Raw genomic sequence first — 27,766 nt, 5'->3', positions numbered from 1 at the left:
ATGGCACCTTCAGCTATAGGCACTGATCTCTTGAAGGACCTTATAGTTAATTTAATGGATCCCTAATCAACATTTTTAAAAAAATAAAAATACAACAGAATAAACTACATTGGAATAACTGTATATACTAAGGATGCTGTTTATGAAACTTTAGTCTGTTTTACACATATGTGTATGTGTAATAGGTTGTGATGTAAGTAGCATCACAGGAGTTTGAAAGTATCTGAACGATGAAATTCAATTAGAAATTATTTCTATGATCTTTTTAACATTCTTTACAAATCAGGCACAATCTCTACCACAATGCCACTTTCTACTTAGGTTTATAGAAAATCTAAGGTGCTCTGCAGAAAACAGGAGAGCCCTTGATTTGTTCAAACTTTCTAAGTGCCTAAATGGGATAGAGGAACAAGCATCTACAAATAAAGCCTAAGATTAAACCCCATAGATTTTACAAATTAGAAAAGAAAAAAGAAACCATGACTTTACTGTTTAGATTTTGTTTTTTGCAATCCACAGGGGCTCTTACACACAAACAAAACCAGAAATGCCCCCCAGAACCAAAGTAGAAAGAGAATGGGCATAAAGAGAACTCCAGGCAGGACCATCCCTGATCATGGCAAACATGTGCTGCAGAAGCAGCACTTCAAAGAAGTAGACTCAGAGCTAGTTCCAGAGCCCTGGCAACTGTGAAGATATGGCTCCATCACCTGGTACAAGAAAAGATCTCAAGTCCACCTAATAATGGTGAGATCAAAGTCCCCAAACTTCACTAGGCCAACCTGTGTAGAATTCCTTGCCCATTCACCTCCCACAGACCCTGCTGACTCCTCTTCTTCAAGACTGCTCCTGGGGCTACAAGATTTCAGGTATCTAAAAGCATTCAGGGAAAAGATCCAAAAACAAGCACAATTTTACTACACTGTTTATGAATACATAATTAGGTTATAAAACTATAAAGAGAATCAAAGTCAATGCTATAATGGTGAGGACAGTGGCTACCACAAAAGGCATGGCAAGGAGCTGTGAATGCCTAAAAGATGTAGAGATGTTGGCAAACTTATATTTCTTTTTGTGGTTGGGGGTCACACAGATGTTCCTTTTACAATCTCTTATGCACTACTTTTATGTCTTATGCATTTTTTTATTTGTACAAATTTAGTGGGCACAAGTGCAGTTGTATTACATGGTTCTATTGAGTAGTGGTAAAGTTGGTAAAGTCTGTGTTTTGTTTTGTTTTGTTTTTTTGAGATGGAGTCTCACTCTGTTGCCTAAGCTGGAGTGCAGTGGCGCGATCCTGGCTCACTGCAACCTCCGCCTCCCGGGTTCAAGTGATTATCCTGCCTCAGCCTCCCCAGTAGCTGGGACTACAGGCGTGTGACACCATGCCCAGCTAATTTTTGTATTTTTAGTAGAGACGGGGTTTCACCGTGTTGGCCAGGCTGGTCTCGATCTCCTGACCTCATGATCCACCCCACCTCGACCTCCCAAAGTGCTGGGAATACAGGCATGAGCAAAGTCTGTGTTTTTAATGTCCCATCACCAGATAGTGTACAGTGACAGTGACCATTTCTGCGGAAAAAGAACAAGTGTACATATATGTACATATATTTGCTTATTTATGAAAAAGAAAAAGCCTGGGGGAAAAAACAACAACAACAACATACTAGTAACACTGTTTGCTTCAAAGATTCTCTAAACCAGCAGTCTCCAACCTTTTGGCACCAGGAACCAGTTTCGTAGATCAGATCAGTGATGGCATTGGATCCTCATAGGACTGTGAACCCTATTGTGAACTGCACATGCGAGGGATCGAGGCTGCTGGCTCCTTATGAAACTCTAACGCCTGATGATCTGAGGTGGAACAGTTCCATTCTTCAACCATTCCACCAATCCTGCCCTGTCTGGGGTTGAGGAACCCTGCTCTACAAACCTTTTTATTCTCTTTGAATTTTGTGCCATGTGCATACTTCTTAAAATACATAAAATTTAAATTAAAAAAAACAAAGGTACTGCAACATGATTTAAATAGCCAACAAAACTGCATTGAATGGCCTATGACAGATCTTTATAATACTATGTACCCCTAAGAAAGCTTTTTTTTTTTTTTTTTTTTTTTGAGATGGAATCTTGCTCTGTTGCCCAGGCTGGAGTACAATGGCATGATCTCAGCTCACTGCAAGCTCTACCTCCCGGGTTCACACCATTCTCCTGCCTCAGCCTCCCGAGTAGCTGGGACTACAGATGCCGGACAACACGCCCAGCTAATGTTTTGTATTTTTAGTAGAGACGGGGTTTCACTGTGTTAGCCAGGATGGTCTTGATCTCCTGATCTCGTGATCTGCCCGCCTCGGCCACCCAAAGTGCTGGGATCACAGGCATGAGCCACTATGCCTGGCCCGATTTCAATTTTTTTAGGGAATAACCAGAAGACAAGACAGTGAACTGTTAACGTGCAAAATTAGGAGTCATTACTTTCCTCATTAAATCCAAAGAGGTAGACATTACAAACAAATACTCAATTCCCGGAATAAATTAAGACATCTCCTCACTTGGAAATATGTATGTTTATTTCTATATGTGCATTATTATATACAATGTGATAAAAAAATTTTAATGTAAAGAACCAAATATCTTTCCTAAATTATACTGAGGTCAAGAAAAAAAAAATTGCAGATCATAATAAAACATCTTACATAGAAATAAAAATTTCATCAGAATATATGAGACTCTACCAAAGAAAAATTTATCACTTTAAAAACCTTAGACATTGGGCCTGGGTGCGGTGGCTCACGCCTGTAATCCCAGCACTATGGGAGGCTGAGGCAGGTGGATCACCTGAGGTCAGGAGTTCAAGACCAGCCTGGTCAACATGGTGAAACCCGGTCTCTACTAAAAATACAAAAATTAGCTGGGCATGGTGGTAGGCAACTAATCTCAGCTACTTGGGAGGCTGAGTCAGGAGAATAGCTTGAACCCAGGAGGCAGAGGTTGCAGTGAGCTGAGATCATGCCACTACACTCCAGCCCGGGCAACAAAAGCCAAATTCTGTCTTAAAAAAAAAAAAAAAAAATTTCATATATATATATAATATATATGAAAAGCAAGAGCAAAATGAACTGAGAGTTTAGAAATGACACAAAATTACAAGCCAAACAGTAAAGTGATAATCTCAAAAGAAGAGAAAAAGAAAATAAAATATAAAGTTGGGTGTGGTGGCACACACCTGTAATCCCAGTACTTTGGAAGGCTGAGGCGGGCAGATCATTTGAGCCTAGGTGTTCGAGACCAGCATGGGCAACATGACAAAACCTTGTCTCTACAAAAAATACAAAAATTAGCCAGGCATGGTGGCACACACCTATAGTCCCAGTCCTAGCTACTCAGGGGGGCATGGTCAGGGGAGAGCTGAGGCAGGAGGATCCCTTGATCCCAAGAAGTTGAGGCTGAAGTGAGTCATAACGGAGCCACTGCACTGCAGCCTGGATGACAGAGCGAGACCCTGTCTCAAAAAAAAAAAAAAAAGGTGAAAAAACAAATCAAGCTAATTAATTGAGAACATACAACACAAATCAACCACTTATTTGTAAAAGGAAATAAGATGTGACTCAATAAAATAAAAATGATATAATTAATAAAAAAGATTAAGAGCTTTATGGTAAACGATTCTCCATTAGTTACCAATATATTTGGAATTTAAGACAGGAAGCTATATAAAAAATGACAAACCAGATAAATGAAAAAGACACAAAAAGACCTAAAAAGAAAACAAGAAATTTTTTCAAATAATAAACAGAAAAGGGCACTGATTAAGTCACTGGAAGTTTTTTCCCCTAACATTCAAAGAAAAAAAATAATTACTGGCCAAGCACAGTGGCTCATGCCTGTAATCACAGCACTTTGGGAGGCCAAGGCAGGCGGATTATGAGGTCAGGAGATCAAGACCATCCTGGTTAACATGGTGAAACCCTGTCTCTACTAAAAATACAAAAAAATTGGCCAGGCGTGGTGGCGAGCACCTGTAGTCCCAGCTACTCGGGAGGCTGAGGCAGGAGAATGGCGTGAAACCGGGAGGCGGAGCTTGCAGTGAGCTAAGATCGCACCACTGCATTCCAGCCTGGGCGACACAGCAAGACTCCATCTCAAAAAATAATAATAATAATAATAATTATTATTATTATTATTTTACCCAAAGTACAAAAAAGAGTGTGTAAAGATGGCTATCGTAGCATAGTTAAGAACATCACTAAAAACCATCTGAATTACAAGCTAATCTCATTTAATGAGAACAGATGAAAAATCTTAAATAACATCTCAGAAATGATGTTATTCTTAAAAATTACTACTGTGATTAAGAAAGGTGCATCCCAAAAAGGGGCTACAGATAAAGCACAAGGAAAACTACAACATTAATTAAATATAATATTATATAAACAGGGGAAACAACTCAACTAACTGGCTTAATTATTCCAGGAAAAGCACCTGATAAAATTTGGTATCTATTCCTTAGTAAAATTCTATTTTAAAAAGAATGGCAAATGAGTTCGTTAAATGTAAGAGTTTATATTTTAAAACAGAAGGCTTTAAAGTTCACGGAGAATGTCTTCATGGTAAAAGGATAGACAAGATTTATAAATTGGATATTAAAACTATAAACTATTATTTATCAAAAGACTACACTGAAAGTGTCAAAAGACAAGACACAGATATGTGCAATCCTTTAACATATCCAGAATATACCAATGAATCAACAGTTAAATAAGAAAAAGACAGCAAAATATCTGAATGGAGACTTCATAAAAGAGGATATCCAACTGACCGATACATCAAAGAAAAGGTGCTCAGATCAAGATGGCCGACTAGAAATCCCTCAAAAAGACAGCCAAAACAACAAATAAACAGCTAGACTATAACACAAATAACTGAGGAAGGGTGCCAGAGTGCATCAGAAGAGTTTATAAAAGAAACTCAAGATGACCACATAGAGAGCAGAAGGAAATGCCAAGCTTCTATCACCCAATCCCCAACCAGGATCAGCTGGGAACCAAAAGGACTACTCCCTTCAGCAAGGAGGTAAGAAAGAGGAGCCTAGCGATCTGTATCAACACTTTGGATACTTACAGACCTCACCACTGAGGAATCCTACAGTCCTCACAGGCCTAAGCTGCCTGGAGTATGCATAGCTGTGCTCCCCACAGAGAAGGAGTCAACCCTGTGCCCAGCTCCCTGTGGCCTGTGCTACACCATCTTGGAATTAGAACAATGGCTGGAGTGTGTCTTGCTCCAGCAGCAAGTAGCAAAAACTCCACTTTTCCCCTGAGGATAAGTCACCACTCAGACACCCTAAACCAGTGGCCCAACATCCTCAAGCCGAGTTTCAAGTGGCTACTGTACCTTTCAGCATGGTGCCAAATGAAGATGGAGCCACCTACCCCTATCCCACCCCACTGGGCCATATTTGATGCTTCCTGGGTTAATTTTAAAATTTACAATGTGTTAAAAAAAAAATCAACAAAGGGATACAAATCATTTTTTAAAAATACACAGAAATCCTGCAGCTTAAGACTTCAATGAATGAAATAAATATAATAGGACTAAAATAGCAGACATGATCAAGCATAAGACACAAATCTCTAACTTGAAGATAAGTCTTTTGAAATTACCTACTCAAAGAAATAAGAAATGAGAATGAAAACGAAACGAGAACACCTACAAGACTTACAGGAAATCATTAAGCAAACAAATGTTCATGTTATGAAAGTTCCAGAAGGAGGAGAAAAAAGGAAGCACAGAAAGCCTGCCAAATGAAATAGCTGAAAACCTCCCAAGTCTGATAAGAGGTATGAACACACAGATCCAGGAAGCTCAAAGGTTCCGAAATAGATTCAACCCAAAAGGGTCTTCCCAAGGCATATTATAGTTAAACCGTCAAAAGCGAAAGATAAGAGAATTCTAAAAAAGGCAAGGGAAAAAAGCATCAAGTTAATACAACGAAATCCCCATTACACTTAAAACGGATTTCTCCAGAGAAACCTTACAGACCATGAGAGAATAAGATGATATATTCAAAATGCGGAAAGGGAAAAAAAAATGTCAACCAAGAACACTATACCCAAAAAAGCTATCCTTCAGAAATGAGGTCTTTCCCAGACAAGCAAAAACTGAGGAAATTCATTACCATTAGCCAGGTCTTACAAGAAATGCTCAAGAAGGTCCTACATCTAGAAATGAAAAAACGATAACCACTATCATGAAAATACACAAAAGTATAAAACTCACTGGTAGAACAAATACACAAAGGACAAAGAGAAAAAAAATCAAACCTTGTCACTATAGAAAACCATCGAACTACAATGATAAGAGAGGAAGAAAAAAAGGATATACGAATCAACCAGAAAACAATTTTTAAAAGGACAAGAGGCTAAGCACTGTGGCTCATGCCTAGAATCCCAACACTTGGGGAAGCCAAAGGAGGAGGATTGCTTGTGCCCAGGAGTTGGAGACCAGCTTGGGGAACAAAGCGAGACTCCCATCTCTACAAAAAATACAAAAGCCGGGCATGGTGGCACACACCTGTAGGGAGACCAGGCTGGAAAGATTGCTTGAGCCCAGGAGTTCAAGGTTGCAGTAAACTATGATTGTATCACTGCACTCCAGCCTGGGCAACAAAGTCAGACTCTACCTCTAAAAAAATTTATTTTTAATTTCAAAGCTCCCTCATGACAAAAACTCTTAACAAGTTAGGTATAGAAAGAACACACCTCAACACAAAAAAGGCCGTATATGACAAACTCACATCTAACATACTGAATGGGGGAAATTTTAAAGCTTTTCCTCTAAGATATGGAACAAGTCAAGGATGCCTACTATCACCACTCCTACTGAACATAGTACTGGAAGTCCTATCCTAGCCAGAACAATTAGGCAAGACAAAGAAATAAAGAGCATCCAAATTGGGAAGAAGGAAGTTAAACTGTTTCCGTTTGCAGACAACATGATCTTATACATACTCTTAAAATACTGTCATAAACTCCTAGAACTGATAAACAAATTCAGTAAAGTTGTAGGATACAAAATCAATACACAAAAATCAGTAACATTTTTATACACTAACAATGAATTCGCAGAAAAAAGAAATCAATAAGCAATTGCACTTACAAGAACCAAAAAAATAAAATAAAATACTTAGAAATAAATTTAACCAAGGAGGTGAAAGTTCTCTAAAAGGAAAACTATAAAATCCTGGTCAAAAAAAAATTGAGGACACACAAAAAATGGAAACACATTCCATCTTTATCTACAGATTCAATGCAATCCCTATCAAAATACCAATGACATTATTTACGGAAACAGAAAAAAAAATTCTAATATGCATATGGAGCCACAAAAGACCTTTAACAGCCAAAGCAATTCTGAGAAAAAAGAACAAAGCAAGAGGCATTACACTATGTGCCTCTGAAATATACTACAAAGCCTGTAATCCCAGCCTTTTAGGAGGCTGAGGCAGGAGGATCATCTGAGCCCAGGAGACTGAGACCAGCCTGCACAATATAGTGAAACCTTGTCTCTATTTCTAAAATTTAAAAATATACATAATGGTGCTGGGAAAACTACAGCCATATGCAGAAGAGAACTAGATGCCTACACTCATCATATTTTAAAAAATGAACTTAAAGACGTAAAGGTAAGATCCAATACTATGAAACTACTAGAAGAAAACATTAGGGAAACATTATAGGACGTTTGTTCTGGGCAAATATTTTCTGGAGAAGACCTCAAAATCATAGGCAACAAAAGAAAAACTAGGCAAAAGCAAAAGGGATTACAACAAACTAAAAAGCTTCTGCAGAGCAAAGGAAACCATTGGAGTGAAGCTATGAAAGAAAAATACAAACTATCCATCCAACAAGGGATTAATAACCAGAATATACAAGGAACTCAACAGCACATACACAAAAATACAAATCCAATTTTAAAAGTCAGCAAAACAGCCAAATGGACATCCCTCAAAACACATACAAATGGCCAACAGGTATATGAAAAAGTGCTCAACATCACTAATTATCAGGGAAATGTAAATCAAAGCCACAATGAGATATCATCTCACCCCAGTTAAAATGGCAATTATCAAAAAGACAAAAAATAACAAATGATGGCAAGGATACAAAAAAAGGAACTTACATACACTGTTGGTGGAAATGTAAATTAGTACAGCCATTACGGGAAACAGTATGGATATTCCTCAAAAACTAAAAATAGAACCACCATATGATCCAGCAATCCCATTACTAGGTATATACCAAAAGGAAAGAAATCAGTGTCAATGAGATATCTGCACTCTTAGGTTTATTGAAGAGCTATTCATAAACACACACACAATGGAATACTATTTAGCCATTAAAAAAAAAAACAACAACACGAAATTCTGTCACTGGCAGCAACATGAAGAGGCTTTTGGAGGACATTATGTTAAGTAAGATAAGCCAGACACGGAAAGATAAATACCACATATCTCGTGGAAGCAAAAAAGGTGATCCCATAGAAAGTAGAGGATAGAACAGTGGTTACTAGACGCAGGGAAAGGGAGGGGAGAAGGAAGGATAGCCAAAGGCTGGTTAACAAATACAAAAGTACAGGTAGATAGAAGAAATAAGTTCTAATGTTCTATAGCACTATAGAGTGACTGTAATTAACAATAATTTATTGCATATTTTCTTTTTTTCCTTTATTTTTTAAGAAACATGGTTTTGCTCTATTGCCCAGTGCAATGGTGTGATCATGATTCACTGAAAACCTCCAACTCCTGGGCTCAAGTGATCCTCCCACCTCAGCCTACTGAGTAGCTGGGATTATAGGTGTGCACCACCACACCTGGCTAATTTTTTATTTTTATTTTTGCGGAGATGGGGTCTGCTATGTTGCCCAGGCTGGTGTATATTTTTAAATAGCTAGAACAGATTTTGAATGTTTTCAGCACAAAGAAATGTTTGAGGTGATGGATATGCTAATTACCCTGATTTTATCATTATACATTGTAGACATGTATCAAAATATCACACTGTGCCCAATAAATACTAAATACCTACAATTATTTGTGATAATTAAAAACAATGAAAGCAAAAGAAAGGGTGCTTAATCTCATTAGTCATAGGGGAATATAAATTAAAACCACAATGAACGACTACAACACACCTACAAAATTAGTTAAAATTAAACAGACTGGCAATACCAAGCACTGAATAGGATGTAGAGTAACTAAGACCTCAGATATACTCACAGCCACTTTGTACAACCACTTGGGAAAACTAAACATAGGCACACCCTATGACCCAGCATTCAGGCAAGAGAAATACATATATATGTACACCAAAAGACTGTACAAGAATATTCTTGACCTCACTGTTCTTAATAGTTAAAAATGGAAACAAGCCAAATTTTCATCAAAACTAAATTGTGGCACATTAAAATCAGAATAACATGACGTAGTAAAGAAAGTCAACAAACTACTGCTACTCCAACACGGAGATCTGTCACAAACACAGAGCTAAAGAGGCCAGGCACACAAACAATTACATACTGTATGATTCCATTTACGAAAATTATAGTTAATATTTTAGAAACCTAATCCATGGTGGGTTTTTTTGTTTTTAAGACAGAATTTCGCTCTTGTTGCCCAGGCTGGAGTGCAGTGGCACGATCTCGGCTCACTACAACCTCTACCTCCAGGGTTCAAGTGATTCTCCTGCCTCAGCCTCCCTAGTAGCTGGGATTACAGGCATGCGCCACCATGCCCGGCTATTTCGTATTTTTGGTACAGCCGGGGTTTCCCCATGTTGGTCAGGCTGGTCTTGAACTCCCTACCTCAGGTGATCCACCTGCCTTGGCCTCCCAAAGTGCCGGGATTTCAGGCATGAGCCACCGCGCCCGGTCAATCCATGGTGTTAAAAATTTAATGCTTACCTTGGCAGTGGGAGGGAATGGTGTGGCTGGGCACAAGCATGGGAGGAGGCTGGCATACTCTGTTTTTTTTTCATGGGTAATAGCTACATGGGTATGTCCACAGTAATAATTCATCAAACTGTACATTTATTGGTTACACACTTTCTCAGTATACAGTATGGTTTAGTAAAGATTTATTTTAAAAAATGAAAAACAAAGTTGAAAGAAAAAATACTTTTAAAAATACGAAAAGTGGCAGGATGCGGTGGCTCAGGCCTGTTAACCCTAGTACCTTGGGAGGCCAAGGCAGGCATATCACTTGAGGATCACTTGAGGCCAGGAGTTCGAGACTAGCTTGGCCAACATGGTGAAACCCCATCTTTACCAAAAATACAAAAATTAGCTGGGCGTAGTGGTGCACGTCTGTAATCCCAGGTACTTGGGAGGTTGAGGCACGAGAATTGCTTGAACCCAGGAGGCAGATGTTGCAGTGAGCCAAGATCGTGCCACTGCACTCCAGCCTGGGCGATGGAGTGAGACAGCATCTCAAAAACAAACAAAAAAACGAAAAGCAAAGGAAAAATCCCAATCACATCTCTAACTTCATGATACAGAAATGCCATTAAAGGTGTCTCAAAAAAAGTAAGAGAAGATATCAACACAGGGAAGAAATATCAATTAAGGGAAAGGCTATCTTGCCAGTTAATGAAGAGAATTTCATATATTTTGATTCGATCTCGCATTTCTATTTTTTCTTTTTCTTTTTTAAAAAGCATAGTCTCAGCCAGGCGCAGTGGCTCACACCTGTAATCCCAGCACTCTGGGAGGCTGAGGCACATGGATCACAAGGTCAGGAGATCGAGACCAACCTGGCCAACTTGATGAAACCCCGTCTCTATTAAAATACAAAAAATTAGCCAGGCATGGAGGCACATGCCTGTAGTCCCAGCTACTCAGAAGGCTGAGGCAGGCGAATCACTTGAATCCAGGAAGTGGAGGTTGCAGTGAGCCGAGATCTCGCCACTGTACTACAGCCTGGTGACAGAGCAAGACTCCATCAGAAAAAAAAAAAAAAAAGCATAGTCTCTAGACAAGCAATTTCATATCTACAACTCTATCCTATGGAAATAGAAGAATGGTAGGATATACTTAAGAAAACTTTACTGCTGCTTTATTTAATGACAAACACTGAAGATTACTGAGTATCTATAGCTAAGGGAATGACTAAATAAATTGGTATGTCTGTATCATGAACAGTCTGTAGCCATTAAAAAAAAAAACACCACCTTAGGACGCTTGTGTACTGCAATGGAATAATGATAATATTCTTGTGCTTTAAAAAAAAAAAAAGTGCACATACAGAAAAAGGTCTGGAAGACTGCTTCTTAGGAATATGACTGGTGAGTGACACAGCAAGAGTTACGTAGCCAGAGGCAATAAAGGATGTAACCTACACAGATTACTTTCAATTTTGAACCATTAAGAGTTGTTCCCCCAAACAAACATGTATTACTTTTATGATATAAAAATTAAACCAAAAACTTATTTCTCCTGCATCTTCAAAGTTTTCTAGATATCATGCTTTGCTTATATGAAAATCTAGGTTGCCCTTGGTTGTGATAATTTTCACAACCAAGGGCAACCTAATTCTCTGATTTATGCTGTTTTTACTGCCTTTCAAGTTTCTTATTTATATCTAAACTCTTCAAAACTAGTCCTCATGAACACATTGGAAGAAAGTAATCCCTCTCTGTCCCTATTTTACTACAGCATTTCTTCCACCCTAAAAAACCAGTAGACAGTGGCTCACGCCTATAATCCCAGCACACTGGGAGGCAAAGGCAGGTGGATCACTTGAGCTCAGGAGTTCGGAGACCAGCCTGGGTAACACGGCGAAAACCTGTCCCTATAAAAAATACAAAAATTAGCCAGGTGTAGTGGCCTGTAGTCCCAGCTACTTGGGGAGCTGAAACAGGAGGATCACTTGAGCCTAGGAGGTGGAGGTGGCAATGAGGTGAGATCGCACCATTGCACTCCAGCCTGGTTTATGAAAGAGAGACCCTGTCTTAAAAATTAATAATAAAAAATTAAAAAATACTAGAGACAGAGTGACACATTATATAAGAAAAGAGTCAATGTAGCACTAAGAGGATGTAGCAATCCTAAATGTATCAAACAAAGCTGTAAAATATGCAAAGAAAAATTGATAGAAATGAACAAGAGAGACAAATCTACAATTATTGTCAGAGACCCCTTTTTCAATAATCAATAGAACTAGACAGAAAAATCAGCAAGGACAAAGAACTCAGCACCACTATGAACCAATAGGATCTAATCAACACTTATAGAGCACTCCACCCAACAAGAAAAGAATATATACTTGTTCTAAGTGTCTACAGATTATATATCCAAGATAGACCATATCTTGGGCATTTAAAAAACCTCAATGAATTTAAAAGAACCAAAATCATACAGAGAATGTTTTCTGACCACAATGGAATGAAATTAAAATCAATAGCAGAAAATATCCAAACACATGGAAACTAAACAACACACTTATAAATGACCCATAGCTGCCAGGTGCTGTGACTCACGCCTATAATCCCAGCACTTTGGGAGGCTGAGGCGGGCAGATCACCTGAGGTCAGGAGTTCAAGGCCAACCTGACCAATATGGAGAAACCCTGTCTCTACTAAAAATAAAAAATTAGCCAGGCATGGTGGTGCATGCCTGTAATCCCAGCTACTCGGGAGGCTGAGGCAGGGGAATCACTTGAATCTGGGAGGCAGAGGTTGCGGTGAGCTGAGATCACGCCATCGCACTCCAGCCTGGACAACAAGAGTAAAACTCCATCTCCAAAATAAATAAATAAATAAATAAATAAAGGTCAAAGAGTAAGAGTTTCAAAGAAAATAAAAATTACATTGACCTAAATGAAAATTAAAATGAAATATACCAAAATTTATGTGATACAGCTAAGGCAATCTTGACACAAAAATGTAATTGCTTTAAATGTATACACTAGGAAACAGAAAAAGTTCCTAATAATCTATGATCCACCTCAAACACTTAGAAAAAGAGAAAGACAAACCCAAAGCAAGTGAAAGAAGGAAATAAGAGCAGAAATAAAACGAAAAACAGAAAAGCAAGATAGAAAAACCAGTGAAACAAAGAACTGGGTCTTTAAAAAGATCAATAAAATTGACATCATCTAGGAAGACTGACCAAAAAGGTGATGACACAAACAAAGACACCCCCGCCCCCCAACAGACAGACACAATTAGCAACATCAGGAATAAAACAGGAGATATCACTACAGATCCTGTAGACATCAAAAGGATAATAAGGAAATACTGTAAACTCTACACATATTAATTCAACAAGTTAGATGAAATGGACCACTTCTTCAAAACACACAAACTACCACAACTTACATATACAAAATACATCACTTGAATAGCCCTATAAACATTCAGGAAATGAAATACATAATCTAAAAACTCCCAAAAAAGAAATCTCTTGGCCCATATGAAATTCCGCCAAACATTTAAAGAATTAAAAACAATTCTACACAATCTCTTTCAGAAAACAGGAAACTTTCCAATTGATTTTAAACTAGTGCTATCCTGATACCAAAACCAGACCAAAGCAGCACAGAAAAAAAAACTACAGACCAATATTGCTCATGAACATACAAAAATCCTTAACAAAATATTAGGAAATAAAATTCAGCAATATATATGTATGTGTACACATATGTGTGATTGATATATAGATCTATATATATATATAGAAATGAACAAGAGAGACAAATCCACAATTATTGTCAGAGACACCTTTCTCAATAATCAATAGAACTAGACAGAAAAATCAGCAAGGACAAAGAAGAACTCAGCACCACTATGAACCAATAGGATCTAACCAATATTTATAGAGCACTCCACCCAACAAGAAAAGAATATATACTTTATATCTGAACTCTTCAAAACTATTCCTCATGAACACATTGGAAGAAAGTAATCCCTCTCTATCCCTATTTTACTAGAGCATTTCTTCCATATATGTGATATATATATCTCAAGTAGAATCTATTCCAGGAATGCAGGGCTAGTTCAATATTTAAATATCAATCAAGACAATACACCATATGTATAGGCTGAAGAAGAAAAATCACATGGTCACATCAATTGGTACAGAAAAAGCATTGGACAAAATACAACATTCATTCATTCTTTTTAAAAAAAAAAAAAACTTAGAAAATTTGTAATAAAAGATGACTTTCTCAACTTGACTTTTAAAAACCTACATAAAATTTATAGCTAACATACTTAAGGGGATGCTTTCCTCCTAAGATAGGGAACAAGGCAAGGATGTTCCCTCTCACCCATTTTACTTAACATGGTGCTAGAAATTCTAGCCAGTACAATAAGGCAGAAGAAAATAAAAGGCATACATATCAAAAATGAAGAAATCAAACTGTTACTATTTGTAGAAAACATGACCAGCTACATAGAAAATAAATTCCAAGGAAATGACAAGGGAAAAAAAACCTACTAAATAAATTCAGCAATGCTGGAAGATACCAGATAAACATACACACACACACACACACACACACACAAACCCCAATGGTATTTCTATATACTAATAATGAACACAGAAACTAAAATTTAAAATATGATACACCATTTACAATTGCTCCAAAAAAAAACCCAACATATTTACAAACAATTCTAACAAAACATGTACTGGACTTGTATGCTGAAAACTATATAACAGCAACAAAAGAAATAGACTCTGAGTTCCCCAGAACTTGAGCTCTCACCTCAAGAAACACCTGCAAACCTACACAGATGAGAAACCTTACCACTGGGCCTGAAATGGCCATGAGTGGAAATCTGTCCTCTCAGATGAACTGACCAGTCACTATCGCCAACACACAGGGAACAGCCCGTTTAAGTGCCAGAAGTGCAACCCTGCATTTTCCAGGTCAGACTGCCTTGCCTTCCACATGAAGCACTTTTAAATCACAAACAGTGGATATGACCCACACTGCCAGAAGAGAATTCAGTACCTTTTTTTTTTTTTTACCTTTCACACTGTCTCTCCAGTGAGACAAGGAGTCGACCTGGGAAGCACTACAATCATGGTCAAGTGCTGAACTGAGTCAACTTGTGAGTGAATAATCAAGAAAACTTAGGAATCCAAAAGATAAAAATCAAAGAACAGGTGGGATCTGTGATTGGATCTACTATCACTCCAATTCTAAATCCAACTTGAATATTCCTGGACTTAGAAAACACCAAGCAGGTGACTGGAAGTTGTGGATATAAGGGTATAAATGAAATCCCTAAGTTGAGGGGAGGGAAGACTAGAATTCCCTTGAATTGTGTTTTAATACAATATAAGCATGAAGATCACCTTGTATTCTCTTTGCCTTCTAAAAATTGTTATTATGATGTTAGAAGAAGAAATTCAGATACAGAAAATGTGTGTTAATATCCTAAATAATGGTGCTTGGTGAGTCTTGGTTCTAAAAGCACTAAACAAGGAAGCCAAAGTTCTGAAACGCTGCATACTTTGACAAGGAAAATCTACTTTTGTCTTCTGATCTACATTTATGATCTAAGTAAGGTAAATAAGCCTTGTTTATGTCTTTAACATTTTGGTCAGATGTAGTGGCTCAACACCTGTAATCCTAACACTTTGGAGGACTAAAGTTCCCCTCAACACAGGGGGACTGCTTGAGCCCAGGAGCTCCTAGATCAGCCTGGACAAAAAGTGAGCCCTGCCTCTGAAAAAAAAAAAAAAAGAAAGAAAGAAAGAAAAATACCCAAGTGCGGTGGTACACACCTATAGTCCTGGCTACTCAGGAGGCTGAGGCAGGAGGATTGCTTGAGCCCAGGAATTCAAGGTTGCAGTGGGCTAAGGTCACACCTCTGCACCCCAGCCTGTGCAAAAGAGCAAGACCCTGTCTTCACATGTACCCTACAACTTAAAGTATAATAATAATAAATAAATTTTAAAAAAAAGGAAAAAAAAAAAAAAACAGCCAGGCGTGGTGGCTCACGCCTGTAATTCCAGCACTTTGGGAGGCCGAGGCAGGCAGATCACGAGGTCAGGAGATTGAGACCACCCTGGCTAACACAGTGAAACCCCGTCTCTACTAAAAATTAAAAAATTAGCTGGGCGTGGTGGCCGACGCCTATAGTCCCAGCTACTCTGGAGGCTGAGGCAGGAGAATGGCGTGAACCCAGGAGGCAGAGGTTGCAGTGAGCCAAGATCGCGCCACTGCACTCCAGTCTGGGCGACAGAGCGAGACTCCGTCTTAAAAAAAACAAAAAAAAAACAAAAAAAAAACTTACCATTTTTTGAAGTTTGTTATGCACTGTGGTTTCAGATGTGCAACAATTTGTCAAATGGTTTATTCCCCAGTATGCTTAAGACAGAACAAAATTTTTTTCCATGTAGTTACCTGCCTTAATAAATATGTAATATAAATTTAAGTAAACTACTTCTGTATATTTGTAAATTACAAAGTAAAAAAAAAAATGAACATTTTGTAAACATTGAAAAATGAACATTTTATGAACAAATGAACATTTCTCATCGCAAGATGAGAATTATGTTTTAAATAAACCTATAATATTTCATCTAGGGAAAAGAAACAGATTTAAGTAAGTAGAGAGACAGATCACGTTCATGGATTAACACCTCAACATAATAAAGACGACAATTATCCCCAAATGGACATATAGGTATAATATAGTTCTTGTCAAAATATTGGAAAGCTTTTTTGTATATTAGATAAGATTATTCTAAAACTTATATTGAAAGGCAAAGGAACTGGAATAACTAAAATGATTTTGAAAAATAAACTGGGAGGAATCAGTCTAACCAACTTCAAGACTCATTATATGGCTACAGTAAGTAATCAAGACTGTGTGATATACTGGCCAGGAGCAGTGGCTCACACCTGTAATCCCAGCACTTTGACAGCCCAAGGCGGGTGGATTACTTGAGCTCAGAAGTTCAAGACCAGCCTGGCCAACACGGTGAAACCCCGTCTCTACATAAATACAAAAAAAAAAAAAAAATAGCCAGGCGTGGTGGCACACGCCTATAATTCCAGCTGCTCCGGAGGCTGAGACAGGAGAATCACTTGAACCTGGGAGGCAGAGGCTGCAGTGAGCCAAGATCACACCACTGCACTCCAGCGGCAACAGAGCAAGACTCCATCTCAAAAAAAAAAAGACTGTGTGGTATTGACAAGAGACAGACATGTAAATCAATGGAACAAAATGGAGAACCCAGAAAGAGATCCACACAAAAATGCTAAACTGATTTTGTACAAAGGCACAAAAGCAATTAAATGAAAAAAAGATGGCCGTTTCAACAAATGATGCTTGGGCAATTGGCTCTCCATAGGCAAAAAAAAAAAAAAAAAAAAGAATCTCAACTCAAGTTTCGTACCTAAAACTAGGCAAAGAGTTCTTAGACTTAACACCAAAAGCACTGCCACAAAAGAAAAAAATGATAAATTCTACATCATTAAAATTAAAATATTTTCCTCTGCAAACCATAAGATAATAAAAAGACAAGCTACACAGTGGGAGAAAATATTAACAAACCACAAATCTGCCAAAGGACCAGCATATATAAAGTACTCTCAAAAGCAACAGTAGAGGCCAGGCACAGTGGTTCACACCTGTAATACCTTAGGAATTACACCTTGGGAAGGTGAGGCAGAAAGATGGCTTGAGGTCACAAGTTCAAGACCAGCCCGGACAATATAGCGAGACCCCATCTCTACAAAAAATTTAAAAAGTAGCCGGGCATGATGGCATGTGCCTGTAGTCCCAGTTACTTGGGAGGCTGAGATGAAAGAATTGCTTACGCCCAGGAAGCTCAGGCAGAAGTGAGCCATGATCGTGTCACTGTACTCAAGCCTGGATGAGAAAGCAAGACCCTATCTCAAAAAACAAAACAAAACAAAACAGTTAGTACACACAATCCTATTAGAAATGGACAAAAGACTCGGAAAGATGTTTCAATGAAGACATCATTAGTCATTTGTAATACGCAAATTAAGACCACCCTGGGGCATCACTACATACCTATCAGAATGAATAAAAGTAGTGACAACACCAAATGCAAGTAAGGATGCAGAGAACTGAATCCCTCATACACTACAGATAGGAATATAAAATAGTACACCCAGGCCAGTGTGGTGGCTCACACCTGCAATCCCAGCACTTCGGGAGGCCGAGCCAGGAGGATCACTCGAGGTCAGGAGTTTGAGACCAGCCTGGCCAACATAGTGAAACCCGGTCTCTACCAAAAATATAAACAATTAGCCAGGTGTGTTGGTGCACACCTGTAATCCCAGTTGCTCAGGAGGCTAAGGCAGAAGAATCGCTTGAACCCGGGAGGCAGAGGTTGCAGTGAGCCAAGATCACGTCACTGCATTCCAACCTGGAAGACAGAGTAAGATTCCATCTCAAAAAAAAAAAACAAAAACAAAAAAAACAAAACAAAACAAAACAAAAAAGGACATCCACACTGGAAAACAGGGCAGCAATATCTTAAAAAACTAAACATGTAACTAGGATACAACCCTGCAAGAGCACTCCTGGGCATTTATTCCAGAGAAAGGAAGACTATGTTCACATAAAAAAGTTAAAAAACCTGGCAGGGCATGGTGGTGCACACCTATAATCCCAGCACTTTGGGAGGCTGAGGTGGGTGGATCACCTGAGGTCAGGAGTTCGAGACTAGTCTGACCAACATGCCAAAACCCCATCTCTACTAAAAATACAAAAATTAGCTGAACATGGTGGTGGGTGCTTGTAATCCCAGCTACTTGGGAGGCTGAGGCAGGAGAATCGCCTGAACCCGGGATGGGGAGGGTGCAGTGAACCAAGATTGTGCCCCTGCACTCCAGCCTGGGCAACAGAGCTAGACACCATTAAATAATAATAATAATAATAATAAAAAGAAAAAAAAAAACTTTTGCACGAATTTTTATAGCAGCCTTATTCGACATAACCAAAACCTGGAAACAACCCAGATGTTTTTCAACAGGTAAATAAAAAGACTCGTGATATTTTCATACCATGAAATACTACTCAGCAACAAAAGGGAACAAACTTGATAAAAACATCTTAGATAATCTCCAGAAAATCATGCTGACTGTAAAAAAGCCAATCCTTATAGTGACTCTAGATGACCTCAGGCTAATCACACACCCCCAAGTGGCAGCAACAACCCATTTGAACGTCTGCCATATCAACTTTTGATGATAGTCACCATGCCTACCGTGGTGACCATGGGTGACAGGGAATCGGAGTTTGATTCCGGAGTGAGAGTCTGAGAAATGGCTACCACATCTAAGGAAGGCAGCAAGCATGCAAATTACCCATTCCCAACCCAGGGAGATAGTGACAAAAAATAAAAATACAGGACTCATTCAAGGCCCTTCAAGATTTTTTTTCTTTTTAAAAAAATTTTTAAATTTATAATATAAATTTTAAGAAAAAAGAAAAAACCAATCCAAAGGTTACATACTATATGATTCCATTTATGGAGCAGTCTTCAAATGACAAAATTACGGAAATTAAAGAACAGATTAGAGACTGACAAGGGTTAAGGAAGAAGTGGCAGAAGGAGGAAACTGGGTGTGGCTACAAAAGAGCAACAAACATGAAGAATCCCTGGAGTGATAGAAATGTTCTGTATCTCACTGTATCAATGTCAATATCCTAGTTCTAACATTGTACTATAATTTTTCCATATATCACCATTGGGGGAAACTGGATAAAGTACAGTCAGGATCTTTCTGCATTATTTATTATAACAGCATGTGAATCTACAATGATCTCAAAATAAAGTTTGGTTTTTTTAAAAAGATGGTAGGTAGTTCCATCTGAAGTAGCTCTTATGGCCAGGCACTGTGGCTCATGCCTGTAATCTCAGCACTTTGGGACAGGGAGGCAGAAGGATCACTGGATGCCAATAGTTTGAGATCAGTCTGATCAACATAGTGAGACCCCCATCTCTAAGAAAAAGAAAAAGAAAAAAGAGAAAGAGAAAGAGAGGGAGGAAGGGAGAAAAAGAGGAAGGAGAGGAAGGGGACGGAGGGAGGGACAGATGGGGAAAGGGAGAGAGAGGGGGATTGGGGGAAGGGGGAAGAAGAGAGGGAGGGAGGGAGGGGGAGAGAGAAAGAAAAGTAAAGAAAAGAAAAGGCATTTATACAACAGCTTCCAAACAACACTGTATCTGAAAATTGGTCATTAGGATTCTTGGCATTTGTCTGTCAAAAAAAAAAAAAAAGAAGTCTTATTTTGGGCAGTCAAAAATCATCTCCTGGAAGCACACTTTGCCATAAGAGGCACAACAGGGTATGTTCCTTATTAACAGGACATATTCAATCTACAGTTAGTAGCACAGTTATCTGCCATGCCCCAAAACCAGTTGTCCATCAAGAATTCTGGGTCCCAAACCAGGCTGAAATAAAATATAGGCACATTCTCCTTTTAAAAGATCCAATTTGGGAACAGACAGATTTATTCCCAGAACAATGCATTGGTTTACCAAAACATGTTTGACCTTCCAAAGGACCTCTTTGTGGCGTGCTTCCTTAACACATTTTAAAGGACTCTTTTGATTAAAACTCCACTTAGCTCTTCTTTTTCAGAATCTTATCTGCTTAAGCCATATGGAGCACTCCCCCATGGGACCAAGTAACTCCTCTGTTTCACAGGGGAAGACACTAATGCTCAGTTCCGTGACCTGCTCAGGATCCTGGGTAGTAGCAGTCCTGTCTCCTAACTCCTATACCACTGCTCTTGTTCAAGTCCATTATTTCTGCTATTCCAACTTTAAACAATTATTCTGGTGGGATTCTCTTCCATTTAGACCTCATACTATACAGAGACTGTTAAACTGAACCCTGCAAGACACAGCCCTCATGAAATCCAGAGATAGAGACACTTTGCACAGCTGCTTTATAATACTGATGAGGAACACCCAGGTCCATCACGCTGTGAAATGAGAGAAAACAGGCCCTTCAGGCAGGAGCTGGCCACATTCTCTTTCCAGCTCTGTCCCTCAGTACACATTCGCCTTCACCAACTATCTTACCTAACTACGTGTTGGCTTTTTTACCTTGAGTAAAACAGCAGCAGCAAGAAAAAAATATTTACTTCCTCTTCAATGAAAGGAAGAGTACAATGAGATAAACGTAATTGTTCATGTTCCTCAAAACTGAAGCATAAATTATACATGGGGCTGGACAATTAGAACCACCATCCCGGGACCATCCTTCTTTGGGGTTCAGATCCTTTTCAGTATTTACAACCCCTTTGCAATGGAAGGGCACAGTTTTAAGAGATTCACTGATTTGCCTGAAGTCAGAGTTTGACCTGTGTCTCATTTGTTTCTAAATCCTTGTGTAGTCTTCTTCGTGTCACATGCTGCTATTCCTAATCACTAGGGATACGTGGAAAAGAAAAGCCTTAATAACTAATGTCAAGTAGGCCAGGGTTTTCCTACATCAGCGCTACTGACATTTTGAATGCAATAATTCTTTGTTGTAGGGGGCTGTCCTGTAGGATATTTAGCAGCATCCTTGGATTCTGACCACTAGAGGCCAGTCGCATTCCCCTCTGCCAAGCTGTGACAACCAAAAATATCTCCAAATGCTCCCAGATGTCCCCTACTGAACAAAAGTGCCCCTGGTTGAAAACTACTGTGCTTTACGTATAACATACAAATACATGGAAACAACCACCTAAGAAGAGAACTTTACAGAAGGCATAATTCTCTTCAAATATCTGAAAAATTTCCATATAGAAGCAGGAATGGATTTGGCATGCCAGGGAGCAGACCTATACCCAGTGGGTTCAAGTGGGTTCAAGTTAATAATAAAATCAGCTAACATTTATTCTTCCTATGTGCCAGGCACTGTTCAGTACACTTTGAAGTATTATTTCATTTAGTCCTCACAATAACCTTGTAAGGTCAGTAGTACTGGCCCCACTTTACAGGTGAAAAAGCTGAGGCTCAGAAGAGAATAGTTAAAAGAATTTGCCCAAGGACCAAGAGCTAACAGGAAAAGGCAGAACTCGTACTCAAACCAAGGTCCAATACTGAGCCCAAGCTCTTAATTGCCAAGTATTATGACCATGACAAATTAAGGATTTTACCTCAGTAAAATAAAGAAAATAAAGAACTTTTTGACTTAAAAACTGTTTCTTTCATATGGAGATTTCTTAAAGAACTAAAAATAGAACTACCATATGACCCAGCAATACCACTACTGGGTATCTACCCAGAGGAAAAGACATCACTATACAAAGAAGACACCTGTACTTGTATGTTTATTGCGGCACTATTCACAATACCAAAGTGATGGAACTAACCTAAGTGTCCACCAATGGTTGACTGGATAAAGAAAATGTGGTATATATACACTACGGAATACTACACAGCCATAAAAAAAGAATGAAATCAGGCTGGGCATGGTGATGCATGCCTGTAATCCCAGCACTTTGGGAGGCTGAGGCAGGTGGACTGCTTGAGTCCAGGAGTTCAAGACCAGCCTGGGCAACATAAACAAGACCCCATCTCTACGAAAAACATTTTAAAAATCAACCAGATGCTATGGTACACATCTGTAGTCCCAGCTACTCAGGAAGCTAAGGTGAGAGGATCACCTGAGCCCAAGAGTTTGAGGCTACAGTGAGCCATGATCACACCACTGTACTCACGACAGAGTGAGACCTTGTCTCAAAAAAAAAAACAGAAAGAAAAAAAGAATGAAATAATGTCTTTTGCAGCAACACGGAGTTAGAGGCCATTATCCCAAGAGAACTAATTCAGAAACAGAAAATCAAATACTGCATGTTCTTACTTATAAATGGGAGCTGAACGATGGATACACATGGACATAAACATGGAAATAACAAACAGTGGGGACTCAAAAAGGAGGAAGATTGAGGGAGGTTGAAAAATTACCTATTGGGTACAATGTTCACTATTTGGATAACGGGTACACTAGAAGCCCAGTCCCCACCAGTTGGCAATATATCCATGTAACAAACATGCACATGTACCCCCGATTCTAAAATAAAATTTCTTTAAAAAAAAAAAAAAACTGTTTATTTTGCAAACAATTATTTCCGCAGCCACCATCTCAATCCTATCTGTCCAGATCAGATCCAGAAAACCTGCCTTCCTTTGTAACTTTCAGGGAAGTCTCTGCTCTGAACTCCACTGAGCCCCTGTACAATACTCAATCCTTCCTATTTCAAGTTACTCAAACTTAGTAACATCCTACTTAGATGACAAGCTCCATGAGAGCAGGGGCAAGCAGCTTCTCACACATATTACACGCTCCCATACAAAGCCTTGCACATACTGGGGCTCAATAAACACTTTCTAAATAAATGTTCCTGAGGCCGAAAGCCTCCCATACCACCCCTACCCTCCAAAGCCCACACCATGAGGGATGCTTAAGCAAGCACCTTTAAGAGATGTGATTCTTGCATTAGAGCTGAAGATTTTATTGGATATGCTCTGAGTTTTTTCCAACTCTGAGAATCTGAGTCAGGAAAAGGCAGAAAGGGACAGATGAGAGGCAACACAGCCTTCCGGCTACATCTTCAATCAAGCTACCAAGGACTCCCTTGACTATGACCAGAAATCATGTGTCAGGGACTACATCTATTTATGTGTGTACGTATATGTATATACACTTACATGTACACATATACAAATACACATATACATGTATATCTGCAAATGCATATCTATCAGTTCCCTCTGTAAGAAATTAAGTAGACAGGCCAGGTGCAGTGGCTCACACCTGTAATCCTAGCACTTTGGGAGGCCAAGGCAGGTGGATCACCTGAGGTCAGCAGTTTGATACCAGCCTGGCCAACATGGTGAAACCTCATCTCTACTAAAAATACTCTACTAAAAATTAGCTGGGCATGGTGGCAGGCACCTGTAATCCCAGCTACACAGGAGGCTGAGACAGGAGAATTGCTTGAACCCGGGCGGCGGAGGTTCCAGTGAGCTGAGATCGCACCACTGCACTCCAGCCTAGGAGACAGAGTAAGACTCTGTCTCAAAAAAAAGAAAGAAAGAAAGAAAGAAATTAAGCAGACAAACATCTACAAGGTTTCTGAGGCCCTGAAGCCAGCACAAGGATGTACAAATAATCAGGAGTCTCTTTCTTCCCCTGGTATATGAACGAGGTAAGGCACATAACGCTCTAAAGTAACAGTCCCCGTAAAACACCAGCACACCTGCCAACCAGTTCTACCTCCCTCAGGTATCAGCGTCTGACACCCTTTCAAGAAAGTACCAAGTGGCCAAGCCCTGTTCCTGGAAGAAATGGGAGCTCATATGTGTGAGATGCTTTGAAGAGATGCTCACATATAGTGGAGGAGGAGAAGGAGAAGCATACTTTGCAACATTAAATATTAAATTGGAGGCCACCTGTCAAGAGAAAAACTCTAAATAGATTTATTTGAGAGCACAGATTTCCAGGCTATACTTCCATTTCTCTCAAAAAAAAAAAAAAAAAAAAAAAAAAAAAAAGTTATGCCTAGTATTTATACAAAGTAAAAGCCCATCTTCTTACCATATCCAGCTAGTGGCAAGTTCTCTGAGCTAACCTGAGGGTAAAGTGGATGGAGAGCTGGCTGAGAATGCCACAGAGCAATCAAGCAAACACTTTGCCCAAGGGTCAAACTAAGTGGAACAGTTGTTGACGGAAAAGTCGTGCCATAAACCATTTGTGGTCTCTCCTTAACTTTCTCAGTGTTTTTGAGCAGTAGAGAGAGGACAGGAACCACCAACACAAGTTTTTCCTACCATCACTAGGTTTTTTACCACTGTACCTGGGATATTCTGGTTCTTTCCTTCCTAACTTCTATCTCCATCAATAGCATGGCATCTTCGCCCTTCATGTGCAACCAACCACTACCCAATAGAGGCAGAGATCTAACTATCCAAAAAATGCATTCAGACAGATAAAACAAGAGCCAGTGCAAAATAAAACACATCAGCACCACCCAGGAAGCTTCCAGGACCAACCACAAACACTCTCTTTCAATTTACAGACAGGTTTTTCCTTTTTCACCTGACTACTGACTCGCCCAACTTGGGATAACCACCAGTCAGAAGTTTTTAAATGCATGTATCTCATTCCAGGGGGCCAGGTGTAAACCAAGGCCAGTTGAAAACCGGCGCCATTTAATGAGATGCGGGTTTAAATGGGCCTATTTTTTTTTAACCTACCATTGTAGAGCAAGAAGTGAGCTTGGAAGCCTGCAGTTTAGCGCTTGTCACCAACCTTTTTTCTAAAGTCAAGGCAATTAGGCCCATGACTGTTAAAAATCTATCTCAAAGCTCTTGTCCTGCGCACATCAATCACAGTCACGGCTGAAAACAAACAGAATTTTAAAAATTTCTTTCTCCACACCCAAGGACAAGTGTGAGGGCAGCCGAGAAATCATGGCGACAGGAACAGACGGTGTCCAAGGGGGCAGCTGCTTCTGAGACCTGCTTTGAGACGGACAGAGAACCAACCCGAGGTACTTTTCTCTCCCAATGTCTCTCCCTCGGCTCATTCACCATATTTTGGTCCAACAAACTGTTTTTCTCCTTTGAGAGGTTTATGGCGAGGGCAAGAGGGACTGAAGGGAAGCGAGGGGGCGACGCCAGGGATTTGTTGCTACACGTAAAGCTGGAAAACGTGCAGCTGTTTACTACCAGCGCCCCGTAGACTCAGAGCGCAGCTTGCAGCTGAGCGCTCCCCTCGGGCGCCGACCCCGCCTCCCCCACCGTTCGTGCGCCTTCGGCTTTGGAGGCGACGCGCCACCTGCCCTCCCCGACGCGCTCGCAGGACGCCGAGCCCCCAGCCAACGCCGTGCGGGCCCCCAGGGCATCAGCTCGGTCTCCCCTCAGCCCCCGCGCCCACGCCGCGCGCCGCTCACACCAAGTTACCTCGGAGGCCCGGGTTGTCGTCTCTGGCCCGAATCTTTCGGATTTTGACGGGGCGCCCGCTCAGGGTAGACAGGACCAGACGTTGGCGCAAGAAGTTGCACCCCGCGTAGCTGAGGGAGTTCGCCTGAGTCGCCATGTGCGCGCCCTCCGCAGAGACGTGAGCAGCCCGAGTGCGGCGACTTCGGACAGACGCGGGACCCGTGACCCCGGCGGTGGTGGTGGCTGCGACACCGACGGCGGCGGCTGGGGCTGCCTCCCGCAGCCCCGACGCGTCCACGTGGTTTGGAACAGGAAGACGGAGAGACTAGACACCGGGTCAGAGGGGAGCGGGGCGGAGCCAGTGGCCACCTCCCCGCCTCCCCGCCCGACCGGGGCGGCCACCGCGCCGGGCCACGCCGCTATTGGCCCGCGCCGGATCAGGGAGGTGCCCGCGCCGCGCCTCCATTGGCTCGCGCTGAAGCTGGGCGGTGCCCAAGCCGCGCTGCCTTTGGTCCGTAGTGGAGCTGGGCGGTGCCCGGGCCTTGGCAACAGCGCGCGGCTGGAGGCAACGCGTGAGGGTGGCCCGGGAACTCCGGCGCGGGAGTTGCCAGTCAGGGCAGTCTTCTTTGGGTACCTCCTGGCGTGGTAGCAAGGGGAGATGGCGGACTGAGATTGATGCCTACGACGTGCCGGATTCTTAGCATCACTACTTACGGCAACTACTGGGGTGAAGATGCTATTATCTACCCCTCCTCTTTCTTTCTAAGAGAGAAAACAAGGGTTGGCACACTCACCCTATCGCAAGGATGCTGCTCAGCGCACTACCGGCGCAGTCCCCCAGCTCCATGCTGTAACCTTGCAAGGTAGAGCCATCCTGTCTTACTCATGAAGAAAGGGTCGAGGAATATTGCAAAGCTGACAGTGGCAGCCTGTGCTGAGACCCGAATCCTCCCACAGCAGGCCGTTGCTTATTTTATTAAGAGACACCTCTTTGCCCCTTTCTCACGGGTCCCTTCGTTTATCGTCACTGCGTTTCATGGCAATTCAGGCCCTCCTACCTCGCATGCCTCGAGATAGATAGTTGTAATAACTTCCCACGCACACACACGCAATGATTTTCCTTCTCATCCTCCTCCAGTCCTGCACAAGAAAATCTTCCCAAACGTTGGATTGTTTCACTTCTCTACTCAAAAACCTTCCAAAATTTACAGTTAACTAACAAATGACTACGAAAGTAGGAGTCCAATATCATAGTAATGTGGGTTTGTAGCCATTCTTGGACAACACTCACCAGACCATGAGTTCCAGAATGCATGGGGGTGCTCGGGGTGGGAAGGGGGGCTGGGTATGATAGTGTCTGAAAGAGGTGGGAGCTTAAATAAGATTAGGGATGTAGCTAGCCTTATGGAGAAAACAGTGTGTTATAAAGTGGAGTGTAATGGCATGCTCATGACTCACTGTAGCCTCAACTTCCTGAGTTCTAGCAATCCTCCAACCTCAGCCTCCCCATTAGCTGGAACTACAGGTGTGCACCACCATGCTCAGCTAATTTTTGTATTTTTTATAGAGATGGGTTTTTGCCATGTTACCCAGGCTGGTCTCAAACTCCTGAGTTCAAGCAATTGGCCCACCTTAGCCTCACAGGCATGAGCCAGTACTCCCAGCCTTTAATCCATTTTTCTTTGATTTTTGTAAATGGCAAGCGATAGAGATCTAGTTTCATTCTTTTGCATGTGGATATCCAATTTTCTCAGCACCATTTATGAAGAGACTGTCCTTTCCCCGATGTATGTTCTTGGCAACTTTGTCAAAAATGAGTTTACCGTAGATG

General features: G+C 40.7%; 1 protein-coding gene across 3 annotated transcripts in view; it reads right to left on the bottom strand.

Annotated features, from left to right (window-relative positions):
• The window catches only part of RCL1 (RNA terminal phosphate cyclase like 1), a 65,765-nt gene extending 39,420 nt beyond the window's left edge, over window positions 1–26,345 (bottom strand). For all 3 annotated transcript variants that reach the window (XM_003911743.4, XM_031654209.1, XM_021927511.1), the window contains exon 1: window positions 25,957–26,345. In XM_003911743.4, coding sequence (XP_003911792.1) covers window positions 25,957–26,092 — 136 coding nt within the window. In that variant the 5' untranslated portion in view covers window positions 26,093–26,345. The remainder of the gene's footprint in view (window positions 1–25,956) is intronic.
• Between the last annotated feature and the right edge of the window lie 1,421 nt (window positions 26,346–27,766).

Source organism: Papio anubis, chromosome 13 (genome assembly GCF_008728515.1).
Source record: "Papio anubis isolate 15944 chromosome 13, Panubis1.0, whole genome shotgun sequence".
NCBI lineage: Eukaryota > Metazoa > Chordata > Mammalia > Primates > Cercopithecidae > Papio > Papio anubis.
This window is presented reverse-complemented; position numbering and strand designations above follow the sequence as displayed.